Source organism: Calidris pugnax, unplaced genomic scaffold (assembly GCF_001431845.1).
Source record: "Calidris pugnax isolate Ruff unplaced genomic scaffold, ASM143184v1 scaffold349, whole genome shotgun sequence".
Taxonomy (NCBI): Eukaryota; Metazoa; Chordata; class Aves; order Charadriiformes; family Scolopacidae; genus Calidris; species Calidris pugnax.
Window position 1 is genome coordinate 1,239,827 of NW_015091088.1, and position 21,806 is coordinate 1,261,632.

General features: G+C 34.8%; 1 protein-coding gene across 2 annotated transcripts in view; it reads left to right on the forward strand.

The window, feature by feature from the left end:
- The window catches only part of PDS5A (PDS5 cohesin associated factor A), a 75,959-nt gene that overhangs the window by 29,240 nt on the left and 24,913 nt on the right, over positions 1-21,806 (forward strand). For both annotated transcript variants that reach the window (XM_014957778.1, XM_014957780.1), the window contains exons 3-15: positions 41-127; positions 916-1,013; positions 1,503-1,629; positions 5,746-5,826; positions 7,256-7,396; positions 8,451-8,566; positions 9,361-9,455; positions 10,363-10,508; positions 15,519-15,670; positions 19,037-19,150; positions 19,804-19,885; positions 20,656-20,704; positions 20,825-20,964. In XM_014957778.1, the coding sequence (XP_014813264.1) occupies positions 41-127; positions 916-1,013; positions 1,503-1,629; positions 5,746-5,826; positions 7,256-7,396; positions 8,451-8,566; positions 9,361-9,455; positions 10,363-10,508; positions 15,519-15,670; positions 19,037-19,150; positions 19,804-19,885; positions 20,656-20,704; positions 20,825-20,964 (1,428 nt within the window). The remainder of the gene's footprint in view (positions 1-40; positions 128-915; positions 1,014-1,502; positions 1,630-5,745; positions 5,827-7,255; positions 7,397-8,450; positions 8,567-9,360; positions 9,456-10,362; positions 10,509-15,518; positions 15,671-19,036; positions 19,151-19,803; positions 19,886-20,655; positions 20,705-20,824; positions 20,965-21,806) is intronic.

A 21,806-nucleotide genomic window follows, 5' to 3' on the forward strand; every position in this document is an offset into this window, starting at 1 on the left:
AGCTTGTAACCACTTTATCGTTGGTTTTTTTTTTTGACAGGACATATTCTTGTTTATTACAAGACAATTAAAAGGCTTGGAGGACACGAAGAGCCCTCAATTTAACAGATACTTTTACTTGTTAGAGGTAACAAAATAATTGTAACTTTCAGTAGACAGTATTTGCTCTGTAAGCCTAAGAAATGTAATCGATCTTTCTCCAGATGTGCCAGTGTGCCTGGGAAACTTCTTTTATTCTGTAAATTGCACCAAACTCATTAAAGTTCAGTAAATTGCTTCTTCTAGCAGTTACAATTCTATTTGCGTTTAATAAGTTCATGCAGCCTATAGTTGAGGACATGTTAAAATGATTGGTATTTATTAACATTTAGCCTTTGTCTTACAATTCTATACATTGGTTTTCGTATCATGCACCCTTAAGGATATATTATGTCATCAAGAGAGAACTTCAAATGCTGATTAAAATGCAAATCTGCTTATATTGATGATGGGAGAAGGAATATAAGATTTTTGTTTAAAAAAAGAAATGTGGGCGTTTTATCAATGTGCATTTAGAAAGAGTATCTTGTTTGTAAACCTTTTATTGATGTTTAAAACGGTATTATTTCATAGCATGAAGAAAAAAGTCTATAACAAGGACTTATATTAATAATTTCTATCAATCTGCTTTTATTAATAAGAAATCACATTATTCTATATTTAGTTTTCTTTCTGGATATTGCAAAGCCCCTTTGTGTCAAGAGCTCTTTATACACAAAACAAATATGCAGTCTCTTTCCCCAAAGGGTTTACAATCTATTGTATAATGTTTAAATAGAATGTATAATGTATAAATAGAAAAAATGTAACTAACATCATTATATTTATGTCTTAATGTGAAGTTGTAATATCCTGAATATCCTATTTTTGTTCTAGAATTTAGCTTGGGTTAAATCTTACAACATCTGCTTTGAGTTGGAAGATTGCAATGAAATTTTTATTCAGCTTTTTAGGACTCTTTTTTCAGTTATCAAGTAAGTTGAATTGCTTCAATTATATTAATCTGTCAAAATATCATCAGTTTTGGGGGTAGACGGAATCCTTGTGCGAATAAGTATGTGTCTGAATAGAACTATTTCTCCAAACGAGGAGGTACAGGGGGAAAGCAAATGAGCGCGAATTACCAACAACATGGAGGGTGTGTGTCTTAAAATAGATGTGTTTTAAAACTTCTCGTCCATGTTACAAGAGTATACTCCATTCTGACTCATTTGTCTACATTTGTATTTCAGTGGTTGTTATTTTCTTCTTTTTTGTTTTGTTTCACTTCTTAAAGTAAAACTAGGGTGTTCAAGGGTTTTGAAGATTTCTGTAAGAGAGGAAAGGCACATAGAATAGTTTTGAGATTTGGAGAGTGTAAGGGAGGGCAAGCTAGACAGCATAAGGCACTGTTTCTTAACGGTACTGTTAATATTTGTCAGGGTCTGAAAATGTGGTATTGATAATTTTCTTTATCATCTCAGTAATAGCCACAACCAGAAGGTACAAATGCATATGCTGGATTTGATGAGTTCTATCATCATGGAAGGCGATGGAGTAACTCAGGAGCTGCTGGACTCCATTTTGATTAACCTCATTCCTGCACACAAGGTCTGCAAAGTAAAATATTACAGTAGTATACCGTTACAACAATGATTTTTATTGCTTTTTGCTTGTTGTTTATCTCTCCAAGTGCTTTAGCTGCCACAACTGCCTTTGTTGGTTTTTTTTCCCCCAGTGTTGTAACAGTGGATTGAAAATTTCCTTTGGGAATTATTTGGTGCTGTTCATTAGCTTTGTCTAGATTATTCAGTATCAAGAGATTCTGCCTGCTCGCCACCTCAGGAACTCTGTACTGAAAGAGAAATAAAATATTTTCAAGCAAATATAATTCGTAATGGGAAAACGTTACCTCTTAACAGTTGTTGGTTGTTTAGGGGTCAGTTGTTTTTCTAACTTAAAAGAAGTGAGGTATTTTTTTTATTAAAAAAAAAAGGAAAAGGGAAAAAAACCAGCTTCTCCAAGACTTCTGTGGTGACTTGCTGCTTGCCTCAGCTTGCCAGTCAGACTCCCCTCCACCTCCCTAGTTGTTCTGTTCCCCCCTGCCCAGTGTCCTTCCTCCTTAAACTTTTAATAAAACTTAATTATTACCTGAAGTGTAGTACTTTTTTTTTCAGTTAGCTGTTTGCTTTTATTGCTCCATATTCTTTTAAGAGCTCCATAATCTTTCTGCCCTTTGCAAAGTTCAGCATCCCTTTAACTCACTGTAAGTGACCCCCTTTTTTCTTAGAGGAGTCTTACGTGAGCCCCATCTACACAGCTACTTTGGCAGGTTTTTCAGAGACACCCTTTTTACGATCAGCTTCACAAACTGTCTCTGTTGCTCTCCTTCTGGTTTCATTGTGTTACTTAATATCTGGTCACTGGGTCTATTTGGAGTACCTTTGCCATAATGGCTAAAAAAAGTTAAAAGGAGAATAAACACAGCTCTGTTAGCTGTGAAACCAGGGAAAGTGAGAAGCAGCCTGGTGTTGCCTTGTGTTAACCAAGAAAACTCATTTGCCAAAACACTTGTGCTTCATGCTGAAAATTGGATGGAGAACCCTAAGTTTTAATTATGAGTAAATGAACTGTACTCTGATTACCAAGTATGTGTTTCTGTTTGTTCATTTATTAATTTAAAATAATGACAATATTGAGGCAGCTCCATCCATGACTACATAATTAAAATTAAATTAGCGCATAGAACTAGGGATTATTCCTTTGGTTACCTAGGGAGGGAGAATTCATGGAAGTGTATAGCACAGGGGTGACTAAGCTGTGGCCAGTGTCGTTTACCTGTGAAATCATCAGTTTGCATTCCTTCTGTTGTGACCATGAGATGGGAATATCATTCTATCAATGCATTTTTATTGACTGCAATGAGATGATGTCTTATTAAAATTGCTAACAAGAAGGGAGGCCTCTTTCTCATAACAATAGAAAAAAGAGTCGTTTTGAAATATGCTGTTCTTTGTGTGTTGTTTCTAATCAGTTACAGGCAGTAGAGATCAGGAGTGGAAATAGAGGAGTGGAGATACGTGCATCAGGTGCTGGGTGATGCTGTTAATGGTGGTGGGCATTGCTCTGAGGGTAAAGACCTGGTAAACCTTGTACAACTGAGCAGTGTGTTGTGGCTACTTGGTGTAAACAAAGTGGGGGTGAAGATGATCCTTTAGCATTAACATTGTTAGCTTAATCATATAATTGTGCTTAATGAGATAAATTTTTAAGCAAGGCTCTGATAAAGAGGGAGGTAAACCTGGTGTAAATACTGGGTTTTGCTGGATATTTAGTATGTTGGCCTCTAGGCTGGTGGCCAGTCCTTGCTGGCTCTTGGCCATCATGACTGAGCAAATAATATGCTGCAGTCAGTGCTCACTCAGTATTTTGGTCTGTGTTTGCTTCCTGTAACAACAGAACTTAAACTAGTGCTTTACCATAATAGTTAAAAGCAAAAAAAACAATCAAACAAGACAAAGTTCTTCTGTCTGCTCTCCCTAGCAGAGTTTGACTGCAATAGTTATGTTCTCCTTTCGTGAACAGATCTCCTAGGAAATTCTGTAATTGTATTAATTGTTTATCCTTAGGTATGTAAATCAGAAGCAGCATAGCTTGAAAAGCATGGTTTATTTGGGTTTTTTTTTAAGAGAACATCTAATAACAATACTTTTACGTCTGTGCAAAGTAATTGAATACTAAGTCATTCTCCGCTATGACATAATAAAAGTATCAGTGTGGGTAGCCTTACACTTAATGAAAGGTAGTCTTCGTAAGGGTGCTGAAATATGTGTTTTGGATAATATGTTCGATTCCTTTTGGGGGTTTTTGTTTAGTTTGTTTTGTTTCTGTAAACTCTTTTACATTGTGTAAGACAATACTGCAATAAAAAAAGGAGAAATATACCAGTAGCTAGTAATGAAGTAGAGTCTACCTCAGCATCTAAATGATATTAATTTGTATCTCCATTATCAGTAAAGTGACCTTACTGTACATTGTTCTCTATGTGTGTGCAAATGTGGCTCTCCTCTAGTAAATCCAGGTTTTCATTAGCAGTAAGGTATGTCACATTTTACTTAGACCACCTACAGCATCAAACTGTAGTTCTTATTAACTTTAAAACCACTGCTATTTAGTCAATATTTTTCTTCTTACTCTTACTATCAAGGTTATTCCTTAAAATCATGTATTTAACATCGGTGTTTTCTTCTGCATCCTTTACAGCATGGTCATTCCAGACCTTCAAGGTTTTTTTTTCTCGTCCTAACAGACTGATTGTTTGTTTGTTTGTTTATCAATAATAAATTATTATTTTATCTATATATATTGATAGTTTATTTTATCAATATATATTTCTTTTCTAGGTTCTTTGAGGTTTTTTGTTTGGTTTGGGGGGGGGGCTTGCTGTTGGTTTTGGGTTTTTTTAGCTCTTAAGACCTTGTCTAGGGGGAAAAAAAACCCAACGCAACTTCATTGCAAGGCATCTTTGAAGCTGTATTGAAGACCCAAGTAAAGTATGTTTTCTGTATGAGATTAGTAGTCCTTTAGTTTAATACAGGAATACGTGCCACCAAGATTTTAATCATGGTCTGTTTTGGAGACACACTGTTTTGTTTTGAATTTGAGTAGAGTTCATAACGTATCTGTCTGTCTTCTGTAATGAGGCATCAGTTTACTGCTGTGGTGACTGAGGAGATGCTTGTAAGAGCCTTTGGCCATTTATTTCTCAGCTGATGAACTGTCTTTCAGTTTGTCATCTCATCAGCTAAAAGAACACCAGGGAGTCATTCTCAATGTAGACTTGCCAAATACTGTCTTTCCAAGAATCAGTCATCCCTAGACTTTACCCAAGGATGTATTTTGTCTGCAGTCATTTGTAATTTTCAGGCCAATCGACTAATCCACCTTACTTTTTTTTTTCTTTCTCCTTTTTTTTTCCTACCCTCCGAGCTGCATTAATCCCTAGATGAGACGAGATACTGCATATTGGATTTTGTGCAGATTTAGACAGTCACATTTTTCAGATGTGCAGCTACATTCCTTATCTTGTGTGAGAGTAATAAAAACAACGTTCAGATTTGTCGTGTTGGCAATCAAACCTTTGCTTGGAAAGTTTGCAGCAAACTCTGCCCAAGCACCAGTGCTCTCTGTGGGCTGTCTCAGAGCATTCAGTGCAGTCCAGGGAGAAGCCAGTGCATGGTTCTACCCTCTAGACAAGGCTGAACTTTGCTACAGGGTGGACCTTTAAGGAGTATGTGAGGGGGGAAAACAAAACCCCATTTGAATACCAAGTTAGACTGGTTCATTTTTCAAGGGCAAAATTTGGTGCATGCAAATTATCAAAGTATGAAGGTGCGGTAATGTTTCTTCAAAATTTGTAATGTGCTTGTATGTGAAAACTTTTTATAGATATGAACGCAATGCTAAAGGTAACAACTGGACTGACAAAGTCTTAGAAGAACGTGCAGGAAATGATGAGTTTGGGGTAGATTTCTAGTTTTAAGATTTGTCTAAGTCTGTAGTTGTGGAATTAATGTAATTGAATTTAGATAGCTTTGAGAGCAAATAGATTGGTGGTAAAATATACCTTTCTAAAGTCATGTTCTTTTAAGGCTAGGAAAGAAAAGTAAAATAATCTGAAATAGTTTGTCTCTTTAAAATTTTATTATTATTATTTCTTTATTTCAGAACCTTAATAAACAAGCATTTGATCTTGCAAAAGTCCTGTTGAAAAGGACCGTCCAGACCATTGAACCGTGTATTGCCAATGTATGTAAATTAATTAATCCATGTTATCTACAAGTAATAAGTGTTCTTGTTCCTCTCTTGATTTATTGGAGATTTGTTTGTTTGTTTATAAAAGTCACATTTTGTAATGCAGCTAAGGGAATACCATTTTCCAAACAGGATATTATTAGCTTGGTTGTTAAAGAAGTATGTCAAATATTTCAAATAAGGGAAGAGGAAATTAATTTTTACCCATCTCAGTCTAAAGTTAAGGCTAAATCTAGACTGTGAAAATAGGTGACCAACAAAAAATCCTGTTGCAACAAAAGGAGTTGTTAGTCCAGCAACCAGGGAGCTTTGTTTCATACCGAGCTCTAGGACGAAGCATTTCAAGCTACCAGCTCTTTACTAGATATTTTTTCCCCATCCTAAACATGTTTTAGTCATAAAGACTAAAATAATTTATTTTTTTACAAGACTTCCTTCTACTGTAATTCCCGCTGTTGAATGTTAATGTTGTATGTTCTACCTATTAAAATAGCTGCTACAGTCTTGTGGGGGATATAGACTGATACATTCTGTTGCCTTTTCATGGTGCTGAAGCCCATGGAATTGATAAAAGCCAGAGTAGTTTAAAAAGGGAATTAAGGCAAATTCATAAAAGATTAATCAGTATTTGAAAGCTCAAGGAGTCTCACTAACAAGTACCGCTTTCCAATTCCCCAGTTTCTCTAAGCTTTTGTAATTAGTCATAGCTGGAAACAGGTTAGTGCATAGAGTGACTTTTGAGTTGATTTAATATTATTACTCTTACTTTCTTATTCAAGTTTGTAATAGCTTTGTAGCATTTTCACTGCTTAAATAATATTAACCCACAGTATCTAATAGGAAGTATATCAAGCATATTAAAATTTAACATATCCAAAAGAATTCATATTTTAGGCTACTTTATTTTTTTCTGTTAGATCGCTAACAACCTTGATACGTTACTGTCAGATATCACAAGACCCATCGTAAAGTCATTTGACATTCTTTAAAATGGATTAAAAGTAGGGATACTTCGTTTTCAGCATTTGGTGATCTTTAATTTGGGTTGGTTTTAAATGGTAAGAAAATTAAAAATAAGATACTATATTTTTTTTTCTGGATGAATATACATTTTAAATTATCAATTCTCTTATTATCTGTTAATTTTGCTGGCAAGATGGTTACTGATATTTTGAATTATCAAATTACCGTGAATTAATTAATCCAATCAAGTAGTAGAACTGAATTATGAAGGATGTTTGTTTGTAAATTGCTTGAGCCAAAACTGTAAGGGTGAAATGCTTTGATGTAATAATAAAACCAAAAGTGTTGAGTGCCTTCCATTAGAATTAATGTATTAATGATCCTATGTTATTTTTTTTTTTTTAAATAATGTTTGCATTAATGAAGGAAAATCTGCTAACTAATATCGTTTGTATTCTAGTTTTTTAACCAGGTTCTGGTACTGGGAAAGTCTTCAGTAAGTGACTTATCAGAACATGTGTTTGACTTGATACAAGAGCTTTTTGCCATAGATCCTCACTTACTGCTGTCTGTCATGCCACAGCTTGAATTCAAGCTGAAGGTAGGTGACAATGTAGCTTTGGACAAAGTAATAAAAGTTGTATGGATGTTAAGAGTGTAGAGCTGTAAATTTAATAAGTGTTCTACTGGAGGGATTAAAATTTAATATTTATCACTTTATTTTAAAGAGAAATGTAATATTAAAGGAGGGACACTGGAAAGTTATACACAGTTGTCTGCTTTCTGTGCGGGCAAACGTGTATTGTGCACACAAAATATATAATCTGTATAATGATAAATTCATATCATCTAATGCAAAAGTTATATGTACGTAATCTTTGGATTTGGCCTGAAATTTATGAAGTAATTAGGTTGTGGTTGGCTTGTCTTATGAAATGCAAGTATGTCAGATTCAGTATTGATTTGCAGAATTTTCTCCTGTGAAATAATGTTTTAATAAAGGAGGAAATATTTCCAAATATTTTCTGAGATTTGTCATAATCAGCTAATAAGTCAGCTGACTGCTTTTGAATCCTTGGAAATAATTCATCCTGATTTGGGGGTTTGGGTTTTTTTAATTAAAAAGCTATTTGTCTTTCATAAGACTGTAAATGGACAAGAGAAATAATTGTGTGCATATACATAGTAGGGTACGGTGGCAATAAACAAAAATAACCATGGAATAGATATTTGGTAAAATTGCATACATCTTTTTTAAGGCACATCTGTTTTATAGCATCTTAAGTGGTGTCTTTTCCATACAAATAAAATAGTTTTAAAGTATGTTTTAAAACAAAAAAAAAAAGATAATTCACTGTTGAAATTGATAGGGATATATGTTATTCAAAGTACTGAGGGGTGGGGTTTATTCCTGAAAGAGAAAGAATTTTCAAAGCACAGCCATCTGGTCAGTGGCTGTAATGTGTTACCTTAATAGGTATTTATATATTTTTACTCGTATTCATCTAATTAGGGAGACTGAGGATTATTAGAAGTTATTTCAAACTCAGTTTTTAATCTAATTTGTAAAAGCGGAAGGAAAATGAACCCAGAAATTATTATTTTCATACTACAGATAATGATTTACAGTTTGTTTTTCATGTTTTGATTTTTAGAGCAATGATGGAGAAGAACGTTTGGCTGTTGTTCGACTTCTGGCTAAACTCTTTGGCTCCAAAGATTCTGATCTGGCCACACAAAATCGTCCTCTCTGGCAGTGCTTTCTTGGGCGGTAAGGGAAACTGGGATAGAATCTGAATTTCTGATCTTTTTGTTCTGTTTTTTTCTGATAGTATTGCAGTTTTCATTGTGTTTTCAAAGGACATAACTGTTTGTATTTGAGCAAGTTCTTTCGTTAAATCTTTGAAGCAGACAACTGCATACAGTTATATTTCAGAACGAAGAAGCCTGAAGGACTGCTGCTATATTGCTGTCAGCTATGGGAATATATATAGGTTAGATAGATAGCACATTGCATACATAGCAGAAATTACACTATAGATATACCAGCATTGATGGAAATTTCATACTGCTAAGCTGTATCTGCAACTATATCTGTTTTATTGGCATTTACCTTTTTGAGTGAAGAAATACTTCCTTTTAAGTAAATATAGAAATTTATCATTGTTTAAAAGGTGAATGTTTTCAAACGCTACATGTTGTATGGCAATTTATATTTTTATAATTTCATATATGTGTGTAGACAGACACACATGATTGACAGTGTATGGACAATTAAGTTCAAAAATCAATAAGCAAAATTCATTGGGTCAGCATTTCATCCACATATAGTCTATTCATCCTTTAATTTTAGTCCTGACTTAATTTCACAAGAAATAACATAAAAAATCTGTATGAGGTACATTATGGAGAGAAATTCAAGACATTTCTATTGTATTATTTTGCCATACAAAAGTATTCTAATAGTTAATGGAACATACTATCAACACATGTTACTACGTAGAGAATAATCTTGATTTGCAAGGCTAATTAAAAATTAACATTCATCATCTTCTATCCCTCTAGGTTCAATGATATCCATGTCCCTGTGAGATTAGAGAGTGTGAAATTCGCCAGTCATTGTTTAATGAACCATCCAGACTTAGCAAAAGACCTCACTGGTGAGATGCTCATTCTGAGGTTTAGAATAATTTAAGAAAAAAGCAAGGAAGAATGTAATTATTTCTGTACATAGCAGTATAGCTCTAAAACTTATCAAGTCCAATGCTTGATGCTGGATGGAGGAGCTCACTTCTGAGTAATTGTGTTCTGCTGAAAACAAGTGCTAGTTATTAGAAAGAGAGGAATGTGTGACTTTGTGTGGACTTTGTCAGAGTGAGTCTTTTAAGAAGCTACCCATTGCAGAATGAGTTTTAAAGTAATTTCAGATTCTAATGAAACTTGGCAAGTCAAAGCAAATATTGATGCAACATCTTGATTTATTTTCAGTCTGGGGGATTTAGTTTCAAAATGTGTTCCCCAGTACTCTCTTCCACTGAGTTTAGAAAATGCCACGGTGCTGATTTAAATCTAAATCTGTGCATTTTCTTCTTTCACTTCAGCATCATTTTAACTATGAGCAGAATTTCAGGCTTAACTGAAAATACTGTTCTTTTTTGATGCAAGCTAACCTCAGCATTTGACAGTATTTTTCATTTATTATGTACCTTCTTAGTTCTTTGGGAATGAGAGTGTCTGCTCTTTGTATTTCTTATCTCATCCCCCCCACACCTTCTTTATTTTCAGTATGTTCTAATCAGCTTTATTTCACTTCATTGCTTGTTGCAAATGAGGTTTTTGTAAAAGCTATTCACTTTTATACTCTTCTGATATTTATAGTTATGTATTTGCTTTATATTTACTATAGAAAATGATGGGACAGATGTTTCCTGTAGGCAGTTATGTTTAATAGATTATATGGTTGATTATGTGTGACTGACATTTAATTGTTTCAACATTATTAACAAATCAGAATACGTCATATGTGCATAAAAACCCCAAGCTTTTCATTGTTTCTGATTGTAACAGAATATTTGAAGGTTAGATCACATGACCCAGAAGAAGCCATTCGACATGACGTTATTGTTACAATTATTACTGCGGGCAAGAGAGATCTTTCTTTAGTCAATGACCAGCTGCTTGGCTTTGTAAGGGAAAGAACGCTAGACAAACGGGTAAGTGTTAATATTTTATTTTCAGGAATATCTGCTTCTAATGTAATTTGGTAAAAGTAAAACCAAAAAACCAAAACCACAGAAACAGAGACTCTTAAAGTTGACTCTCAACTAGAATGCTGTGGGCGAAAACAGAATTTTCTTACCAGAATATCTTAATGTAGATTCCATGTCTTGGAGGCACCAATCAAGGGTTGTCAAGTAAATAAGATCGTTGACTTGTGAGGAAAACAATCATATTATAAGAGCATAAGATATGTTTAGGCCAAAGGTCCCTATAGCCCCAGATAAATTCTCCTACTGGTCAGTTTTGGCTTCCAGCAATTTGTGATGTAAAGATTTTTTAAATCTGCTTGATCATGTTTGTCATAGCTTTCAATGGAACTTTATTCCTTGAATTTGTCAAGTTCTTTCTTGGATTTATTTGTACTTTATAAGCATCCATAGCATATGCATCAGTAAATTCAAGTTTAATGTGTGTGTGGAAAAAGTAATTTCACTTATTTGGTTTAAACTTGTCTGATAATTTCACTGGGTATCTCATAGTTCTTGCATTACGTAAAATAATAAATAATCTCTGACTCATTTATGATTAATAAATATGTATACCATATCTTCTCCACTCCTCTACTTTCCAAGCTGAAGAAACACCTGATTAACTTCCACACAAATTGATTATTGCATACTTCTGATTGTTCTTGTTTGGTTGTTCTATATTCTATTGGAACCAAGGTGACCAAACTCTGCATGGTATTTAAGGTGTGCACCATGTTGTATACATACTTCATGATAACTTTTTCATTTCTTATTCTGTTTGTCTTTTATGCTATTTCTGAGCACTGAGCTGACAATTCTGGAAAACGTGCATGTTGACTTGAATAATCTTAGATGAGACGTTGCCCAGTACTATATATGCAGAGTTAATGCAGATGGGAAAATCTGGCCTTATTCTGAGTTTCTTTCACATCATATTGTAACAATTCAGTAGCGTGACATTTTTCTGCAGTTCCTCATTGTAATGTAGATCCAACTACCTCAGTAAATTTTATACACACTGTTCAGTTCATTGTCTAGTATTTTCATATGTTGTGTTACAGATTCCCATCTGATTCCATCAATAGGTTCTCTTCATTCTCTTCATTGTGAAAACCAGTCATTTATTTCCACCCATTGTCTCCTATGTTTTAGTTAATAATGAATTCACAACAGGATTTTTATTTTAAGATCCTCTGGTGTAAGACTGTTGGAAGATTTTTTTGGGACCCTAGTGCATTTTACTGAGATACTTGTGGGTCTGCTGAAATTTATTTTTTCCAAGACAAAACTTCTCGTTATGTAAAACTTAATGACTCGGTCCCATGGCTTCATTTTTCAGCAATGCCTACTCTTTTTTGTTGTCAGTACTTAATGGTACTTAATGTTCCTAATATGTTTGACTCAGTGATTTCACACCAGTCATAGTGATATCAGTCATTGCTGATATGTTACATTTCAAGGTTAGGTGCCTTTTCAGGCAGTCATCAGTGAAGAATAACTTTATCTCTAGATTATGCTTCTCTTATAAGAATCTCTGGAGAGAGCTTTAATGAAAATACATCCCGAGGAGAAATGAAAATTGAGGATCAACTGGAAATTACTACAAAAAATACTTAGCATTTGAAGTAGACCGTAGCTATTTAGCATGTCTTTGTAAATATAATTACTGTTATAAAGTAAATATCAAGGACTTGTAAACTTTCAGAATTTTTTTTAAGGCCTTGTCTCCAGTTTGGGAGAGATGCATTGATATGTTCATGTAACTGTCTTTATATTTTCTATGTAGCATTTTGCATTTGTAGCATTGTCCTGTGAATACCTATTTGAATTATTCTTTTGCTTTAAAGAACTCTATTTTCTGCTGACTGCATTTTCCCCTTGTAGCCAGGTTTCTGTTGGACAAATCTACTTCAGACTCCTAAGTGATTATTCATCAGTTTGACTTCATGTAATTCTTTTTAGGCCTGCAATCATCTATCAAATGAGTATAGATATTACTATAAAAAAGAACACTTGTCCAACAGGCTGAAGTAAAATGCTGATTGTTTAAACATACTAATCTGACATTTCAGTTCTGAAACAATGTGGAATCTAGCAAACTTTAAATTTAAATCATACTAAGTGCTACACCATTTATATGATGTGTTTTTTCTCCTGACTGTATTTCTGGCACAGTATTAGTAAAGATAGCCTAATGACTTTTTTTAGAGTAGAAATTTTTTGTCTAAAAGATAGTACTTCATTTTTAAAAAATCATCCTTAGCTAACTCAATCTACATGGGCATTTGTACAATGATTACAGCTATTTTAAAAAAAACCAAAACAACGAAAAAAAACCTCTCCAAAATACCCGCGACAAAAAAAGCCCCCAAACAAACCCCATCACCATCTGTAGTTTTCACATTATTTTTATTGGTCTAGTTGGAAAAGTAACTCTGGGAACAGATGCTTCCCAAAAACTGGAATCCAGTCTTTGGTAAGAATTGTTCTAAGGAATTTTCCATTGCAGCACTGACTCCAGGGTCTTACCAGTCTCTACACTTCCCAGAATCATTAGTTTCAGGAGACATTAAAAACAAACAAAACCAACAAAAAAACACAACTTTTTTTTTTAAGCTTCTAAAAATAGTTCAGGTGCTTATCCTTTATACTGAAGTAACCTTAAGAACCTGAAAAGTTAGAGGAGAGTTTTGGCTGCTGACTTCTCTTCCCATTTCTCCCAACAGCCTTTGTGGTCTAGAGACTTAGTCCTGTCATGAGAACAGACTTTCACATCATCAGCTGGAAGCCAAAAGCTATAGAACTAGGAGCCATAGGAACAGGCTACCTTTTTCTATTTGTCTTTACACATTTTAGTTCATGTGTTAGTTTTAACTCCTCCTTCTCTGTATGTATTAGAAACCATTGTGGCTTTTTCTAGATGAAGGAGAAAGTTTTAAAGATTTTGATATTCTTAGCTCTATGGAAGGAATAGTTTAGCTATTCCAACAGTTAAAGGATTGTCTTGAACTTTCAATAACAGGTTTTTTAACTTAGCCTGGCAGTCTTCAGTGAGAGTTTAATTATGCTGGTTAACCAAGGAAGCTAAGACTGTCAAAGTTCTTTTGTTAATTAAATCAGGGTAGTAATTCTATTAGCTGTGTTTATCGATCTGCTCCCTTTGAAATTGATTCTTACATTCCCCTTTATTTTCATTTGTTTTCATCTTTTACTGTACCGTATGCTCTTTGAGCTTTAATTCTCAGTAGCACCTTACTCTTCCCCCCCCAACCTGTTCAGTGACTCGCTTCCATGGTGTCTCAAAGTGTTCTTTAAGGGTTCATCTAAGGGTACCTCCCATCTTCTGCCTGAAACTGCCTTTCTGTGTGCTCTGATTTCTACTCTCCACAGCAATTTCAATGATCAGAAATCTATTGACAATCTGAACCTCCTTTCCTTATAACCCCTTAAGTACTCTGCTTTCATTCTAGGCGTAAGTTTTCTACAATAATTTCTTGCTGTCCTTCTCTATTGTCTTCTGGTGATAGTTTTGCTGTCTTTCTTGTCTCCTATAGGAGATCTGATGAATACTTTTCTGAAAATGTTTCTCTTTTAGACTTTTATTTTCTTTAAAATGTGCTTTAAATTGCAATGGATGTGAACGAATTCCTACAGGGAAGTTAAACTATAACATCAATTTATATCAAAATTTTTCTCTTTTGTGAAAGCAAAGTAGCATACTATGTACTGTCAAAGTCATTACTATCTTGACCTGTTACATGTGTTTTTAATATTTCAGAAATATGTAAGAAAATACAATTTTATTTTTCCATCTTCTTCTTGATATAACTTACTCCAGCAACTAGTGGTGTCTAAGGCTGTTGTGCTGACATAAACCATACAGTCAAGATTTTTTTCTTTGCCCTTCAAGTAAAGGAACTAACTCAGTAAAACTATTAAGAAATTAAATGCGCAATATCTCGGTGTTACTAAAGCAAGCCCTCGCTTTAACAAGACTGAAGAAGTTATCCGCAGTGTGAATGATACTATGTTTATGCTTGATAGAGTTAAATGATTTGAGCAGTTAGTCTTTGGAGCTCAAGGCCAAAATTGGTATCTAGTGTGTTTTGTAAATTATCTCTTTCCGTTTGAATTTCATGCATTTCTTTTAAAGGTGAGGGAAAACAAGTTTCTTCTGAGGCTGTGGGAGACACTGACTATTCTCTCTAAATTAATCCTCATCTGTTCTGGTATGATTCCTTCCACAAGTCAGCATAGGAGAGCTTACAGATCTTCTCTGTTAAATCGTTTAAAAATGGGACATTTCCTGTTTACATGGGGGGATAAAGTAGTGACCACTAAAAGCAAGGATAAGAACCCAGGAACTCCATCTGCAATTGTTGTAGTCTGGCTTTTTCCTGGATCCCTGGAGTCTTACAGCGATTAGTTGGAGACTTCAGCAAAAAGAGTCTCTCCTGCTTTCCTGGAAAGTGGCCTAAGAGCTCAAGCCCTGGCAGGTCTAGCTAGGCCTAAGCTCCAGATCTCCCATTTCTAGACAAGTGTGCTGTTAAGACAGTGTAAGGCTATGGGGAGATAAAATTCTGCCGCCTCTGATTGTTGCCTGTCTCCAAATAGATAAGTCTTCCAAATCCTGGCTTAAGAAGGCACTTGTTCAGGCATACATGTTAAGCTGTACTTAACTTCTTTATACTGACTAGCTCCCAGATTTTCCCCAGAGGAGAAATGGATTCCTCTGCACAGACAATACTTAATCTAGATACTACAGGGAAGAAACCCCTTACGTAGGCTTTGCAAATTCTCATTTGGAGGCTCTAAACAGTGTTTTTCAGCTTTTGAAGTGTCTAAATGTAGGAGATCAGAATGTGGCCATTTTGTCTTGCACGCTTCTACACTTGTACTGTATTTTGCATGTGTTTGATATTTATTTACCAAAACCATTTCCCCACTTCCTTTTCATTTTTTTTCCTCCTCAAGTGGCGAGTAAGAAAAGAAGCTATGATGGGTCTTGCCCAGCTATACAAGAAGTATTGTCTTCATGCCGAGGCTGGAAAAGATGCTGCAGAGAAAGTGAGCTGGATAAAGGACAAACTTTTGCACATATATTATCAAAATAGCATTGATGACAAGTGAGTCAACCTAAGCCTTCCAAATTTTAATTGTATAGTGATAAGAGATACTCTGAATGTATGTGCTTATCCTGAGAAAGCTGTTATATCACATTCTGTATTTGTGATTTTAAGTATGATATATTTAATGAATATCTTAGTGCACGTGCTAATGATTGTTAAGTGTGGTTGCATTATCTGTTCATGTATTCATTCTGTTTATTGATGGAACTAGTTCTGTGGTGATTGTCATTAACTAACCATAGGAAAAAAATGTCAAATTATGCATTTACTATACCTGTTTCTTGTTTGCCTTAGAACTTTTCAGAGGCTAGCATATTAAAATCCATGATCTGTGAGCATCATGCATGTACGCACCACAGTAATTCTTTGTCTTTCACAAGGAAAGCCGAACTTCAGCAGGAGAAGAGAAGGCTCTGGGGAGACCTTATAGCAGCCTTTCAATATCTGAAGGGTGCCTACAGGAGAGGCGGAGAGGGACTCTCTGTCAGGAAGTGTAGTGAAAGGACAAGGGGTAACGGTTTAAATTGGAAGAGAGGAGATGTAGATCAGATAATAGAAAGAAATTCTTTACAGTGAGGGTGGTGAGGCACTGGAACAGGTTGCCCAGAGAAGTTGTGTATCTTTAAGGTCCGTTCCAACCCATACCATTCTATGAGGTCACATATAGAATGTCAGCCTAGCTTTTTAGTACAGCAGGTTGAACTGAGCCATTTATTTATAATGGTTCTTAGCATCTTGCTTATATAGTCTGCTATCTCAGTATGGTTCGTGATCGTAGTGACTAGTCTGAATGGGCTAATAAACTCCTTCAGTTGCCAGTTATGATAGTGAATTCTTACCACTGCAGTGGTGAAGGCTCTCACTTTGTTCATCTGGCTGATAATAAGTGGGACAGAGTTACCTATTTGATTAGTTGCCTTATTTACCTAAAAAAAAGAAGAAAGATTTTATGCACAGAATTACACAGAAAGTCTGCTGAGGTAGAAGTATCAAATAGTGAAAAATCAGCTAATCTCCACATAGGTTATACAAAGCTAATTTTGCCTGTGTATGTGCGTCAATTATGCTTAAATTTGCATTGAGAGGTTCATTTGTGTTTTTTCTAGCATGTTGATGTCTCACTGCCAGTACACAGGTTTGACAGTGAGCAGGGAATGAATTAAAGTTCCATAGTGAATGGGACAGATGTTTTCAGTATTCCTGCTCGTGGGAAATGCAGAACACTGTCGGGTAAACAAGGCAAGGAATTTTAAGGAAAGGGTGTGTCATCAAAGCCAAGTTTCTTTCTCTGGAGAGATTTCTTCTGAAAGTCTGATTAAACCATTGAAACTGGCCTTTTCATGAGTAGGCATGGATTGTATGCTGTTTGTTTTCAGGGTGTCCACGCTGAAAGATCGATGGTTTGATTTTCAGTGTTCCTCTAGTTCAGTTTGGTATCCTGAATTTCATTCCCAATTACAGTAGTTTTTAAGGCTGACAATGAAGTTCTGGCTCAGTCACACTATTGTGTTGGTTTCCCCATCAGAGAAGAGGAATAAATGCATTTCAGTGTTACCATTGTCAGAATTAGAAAGTTAGTATTTGTAGCACCTGCAGAGCTGTAGAAATGCTATGGTCTATAAGACAGAGTCCATCCAGTCCTTTAAACACACAAGCATAGGTCAAAATTAGCCAACTCTGGCCTGTTTTCTTTCCATAATGAGGGAGAAGGATAAAAAGTAAGAGTGAACAGCATTCTGAGATGTGGACTATTTTCCATTTGGTGCATGGGATTAACAGTAGTTCTTTCAAAGGACAATAGTGCAGTATCACACAGTATTCAGGCATGAAGTGGAGTAGTACAAATTTTCTCCACACATCCTTAACTCAGTCACTTGATAATGTTTTTGATGTTACGTGACTAATGATGTGCATGTCTACTCAAGACTGAGAACTTCTAACTGTAAGAACTGCTTATCACCTGTGTGCTCTGAGCTCCTTTGTTTTACAGCAGATGCCTCGGGAATGGATTAAAATAACCACATCTTAAACGTTGCCCTGTTACCCGCTTTTGATATGTTACCAGTGACTTTCCCCACAGGGTAGAAGTGTGTCCCAGAGGTGTTCTGTATTTGTAAATCTTTACCCTAACTGACGTGGACCGGGGAAGGCATGATAGATTCTCACCATTTGTGTTGACAGCTTTGCTAGAATGTGTATCTGTAGAGACATGGGCTAGAGCAGTGTTCATAAATTAGTAAGATAACTCTGATGCCTCCAGTCTCCCAGTATGTTAAACAGAGATGGGTTCCCCTGAGATCTGAAGATTCTGTACTCCAAGTAATTTAGTTCTTGGAGTCATCAGTACTTCATCAAATTTTCTTTTAATATTATCGTGGGCCTTGAGATAGTTGTATCCAATATTCATGATCATCCTTTTACTCTTGTGCCTTGCCATCATGTCTCTTGGAATTCTCTTTGTGCAGAAATACGGTGTGTTGGACCTGCACTGCCTTCTATGCTCTTTCTATGAGGCACTCCCAGGGTGCTTACTAGGAAGTGACTCAGTTTGTAAATTCAAACACACAAAATACTTGTCCATAAATATCAAATTGTATAGCTGGACATAGTGCACAGTTCTCATTGCTATGGAATAAATTAGTGTCTGAATGTTCCTTCATTTGGGGGGCTATAACTAGACTAACTGTGCAGTCATATTTTGTAGTTCAAGTTTTGTATTCTGTGTCAAACCTTAACTGTTTTTTTTAAAAAAGAGATGATTGGAGAATGGCTTTGCTGCTTTGGTTTGCTCTCACTTAGTTTCCTTTTTGCTCGTTTTGTTGTATATGTTCTGGTGTTCCTTTATCTCCACCTTTTAAATGTTGATTTTTAGATTCTATATTAGCTATATAAAGCTAATTTAATAATATAATTCTATATGAGCTGTATATTTAGCTTCTGTGTTCCATGTTATTTCCCTCAAGGATACTTCAGATTTTTACTTTTCCTTCCCCTTGAGTTATATTCTTGTATTCTTTCTTCTTTATTTGGGCTTTTTACTCTCTGTATCCCTTTCTCTTATGTATGAGAGTGAACAAAGGGAGATTCTTAGAGCCTAAAGAAAAAGGAGAATTTGGATGGTGACTAATAAAGCAATTACTCCATCTTAGAGGTGAAAATGAAAGAACATGGAAAAGCAGTTCTTGCTAATCTTTCTATCAACAGTGGAAGGAATCTTTACATATGAGAAAGAGAGCATTATTTTTTATTCTCAGTTGAAAAATCTAGTTTCAATGACGTCCAATATTTCTTGTTCTTTCAGCTTCTCTGAAGGGTATCACCATTTTTGGAAATGTGCAAGTTTTCTCTCTTTGTTTTCTGCAGATTACTGGTAGAGAAAATCTTTGCTCAGTATCTCGTTCCACACAATTTGGAAACAGAAGAGCGAATGAAGTGCTTGTACTATTTGTATGCCAGCTTGGATCCAAATGCTGTCAAGTGAGTATAGCTTGTATTCAGCAAATACCTGCTTTCTCAGGCTTTTCCAATCCTACTTTTCTATATCATCCTACTTGTATTGTCAAAATTTAAATAAAAATATAAGTAATTGATGTTTAGTGCTATTTGCAAGTAGTATTTCAAAACATTTCCCTTTTATGTACAAAGTTTACATGTCCATTAGACAAAAAGATACTTGGATATTTGAGGAGAGTGGTTTTATCCATTCATTTTCATCCAACGAGAACAATGAAGAGTTAAAAATGTGCAAGTAATGACTTCTAGATTCGATCTACATTAGATCCATGATGAAGATACCTATAACTGAATGCTGGTTGATAGTAGCCTGTTTTTTATTTTGAAAATGTTATTTTCAAGATAATTAGTGTGGTCATAAGACATACTGTGGCTGTCCTGCACGTGTGAAATTTCTCCAAATAGTATATTAAGAGAGGTGATGTTATGTAAAAAGAGAAAATCAGTTCCACCTTATTTGGAATGGTTATTTTTTAATACTTGGTAGGTTTTGATTATACCTAGCAGATGTTGCACTTGTAAGAGAAATAAATAATCTCATTTACAAACACATGCAGCATGTTCTTGTCATGAACAAATTGGTAAGCTTTTCTTTTCTGGTTTTTCAACTTTTGCAGAGCACTGAATGAGATGTGGAAGTGCCAGAACATGCTAAGGAGTCACGTACGAGAATTACTAGACTTGCATAAGCAGCCCACTGTACGGTTTTGAAAATATTAATACTTTATCCAATGGATCTGTTAGACTAATTTACTGGGGCTCTTTTAATATTGTATTATGTATTCAGTGTGACTTTATTATCTTGATTTCCATATGTGGACAGTGTTCCTTTCTCATTAAGTAAAGTTGCTTTCAGTAATGCTTAAAAGTATATGACCTCCTTACGTTTACCATTATTTTATATTACTGGTCAATGTCTTTGGAAACAAAAAAAAAAATCCATCTTTTTTTGTTTCCTTTTGACAGAGCTTTTTTATTTCTCATTTTATAACATATTTTGAGAATGAAATCTGTTCTAACATAAAGCAATTATTTGTTTGAAAACAAGTTGTTAGATATTTATACTGGAATTTTACTATAAGCGCATTTTCAAACTAGCAGAAACTTTAAATAAAAGGGCATTGCGTTGGAGTTTTGGTGCAGGGGTGGGCTTGGGAGAATTGTTTGTTTGGGGCTTTTTTTGAGGTCTTTTTCCAACAATTGATTTTGATCTGTTATGTGAATTAGTGAATCTCTCCAGTTCTTTGATATTGCAAGAAGATTTTTTTTCCTCCTTTTTCTACATGTAGTAGTGGCTAATAATACTGTTATATATACTATTCTAGTGTTTATTCATAAAACAAAAACATAAAACGTAAGATTGCAGAGTAGAATTAAGTACTGCAGAAGAACTAACAGGTCAGCTTAAAGATAAATTTTATAAAGGAGGCATCACTGATTTGTTTGTTTGTTTTTGCTGTTGTCCTCAGTCAGAAGCAAACAGCGCTGCCATGTTTGGAAAGCTGATGACCATAGCAAGTAAGTGTTAATAAGTTCTATAAACTGTTACTATGGCTTTTCTGGAAGTTGTTCTTCTGTGAAACTTGACATACTCAAGTGGCAAATTTATCTTATCTTAAATTGTGTTTAATCATATAGAAAATCTTCCAGATCCTGGAAAAGCACAAGATTTTGTGAAGAAATTCAATCAGGTTCTGGGTGATGATGAGAAACTTCGGTCTCAGCTTGAGCTGTTAATAAGCCCTACATGTTCTTGTAAACAGGCAGATGTCTGTGTGGTAAGGAAACGGAAAAGCAAACTTTTATAACTTAAATATTTGTGCTTAAAACAGTTATTTGGAGTTAATAATCTCTTTTGGTACCTTGACATGATTTTTATATATTTCTGATTTTCATAAAATACTTTTTTGGTTAAACTGTAGAGATTATGGAAAATATAATTTTTCATCATCATTTTACTTCCTAAGAAAACATCTGTTTTATTCCTTCCTGGAGTTAGGAGCATCAAGTGTAAAGTCTAAAAGACTAATTTAATTTTTTAAAAAAATATTTTATTTCAAGTATCTCTTTTATGGTGAGCTTCTTAAACTGTCTTCTGACACTGATGAAACTTTTTCTGAGTACCAGCAAGCCAAACATTATACTGTCTGCATATTATTCATTTATTTTTCTTCCTAGTACGTTATTTTGAGATCAGTTTTTCTCTCTCTCTTTCTCTCTCTCTCTTACCTATTTAACTTCTTTGATGAACACCTTAATATTAAATCAGACTTTTCCAGAGATTTACAGATTGTGCTAACAATCACAGATTATTTTTTTTTCATTGTGGTTCCAAAATAAAGTAAGTAATTTTGATGACAGAAATCACAATAGAGAGCATCAACAAAGAAACATAGACTTCTTGGGTTTTATCTAATGACTCTGAAATTGTCCAGGGAAGAGAACAGAATGGCCTTCAGAATTATGCACTAACCACTTGATGTCTCCTCCTAAACTAGTAAATTTTGCACTTTGAGAATGCAGTGATGCAATTTCAAGAGCGAGGTTTCTTCCCTTTTTCTGAAAATAAATTAGCATAACAGAACAATTTCCTAGTGTGTAGGGTCTGCAGCAATCCAAC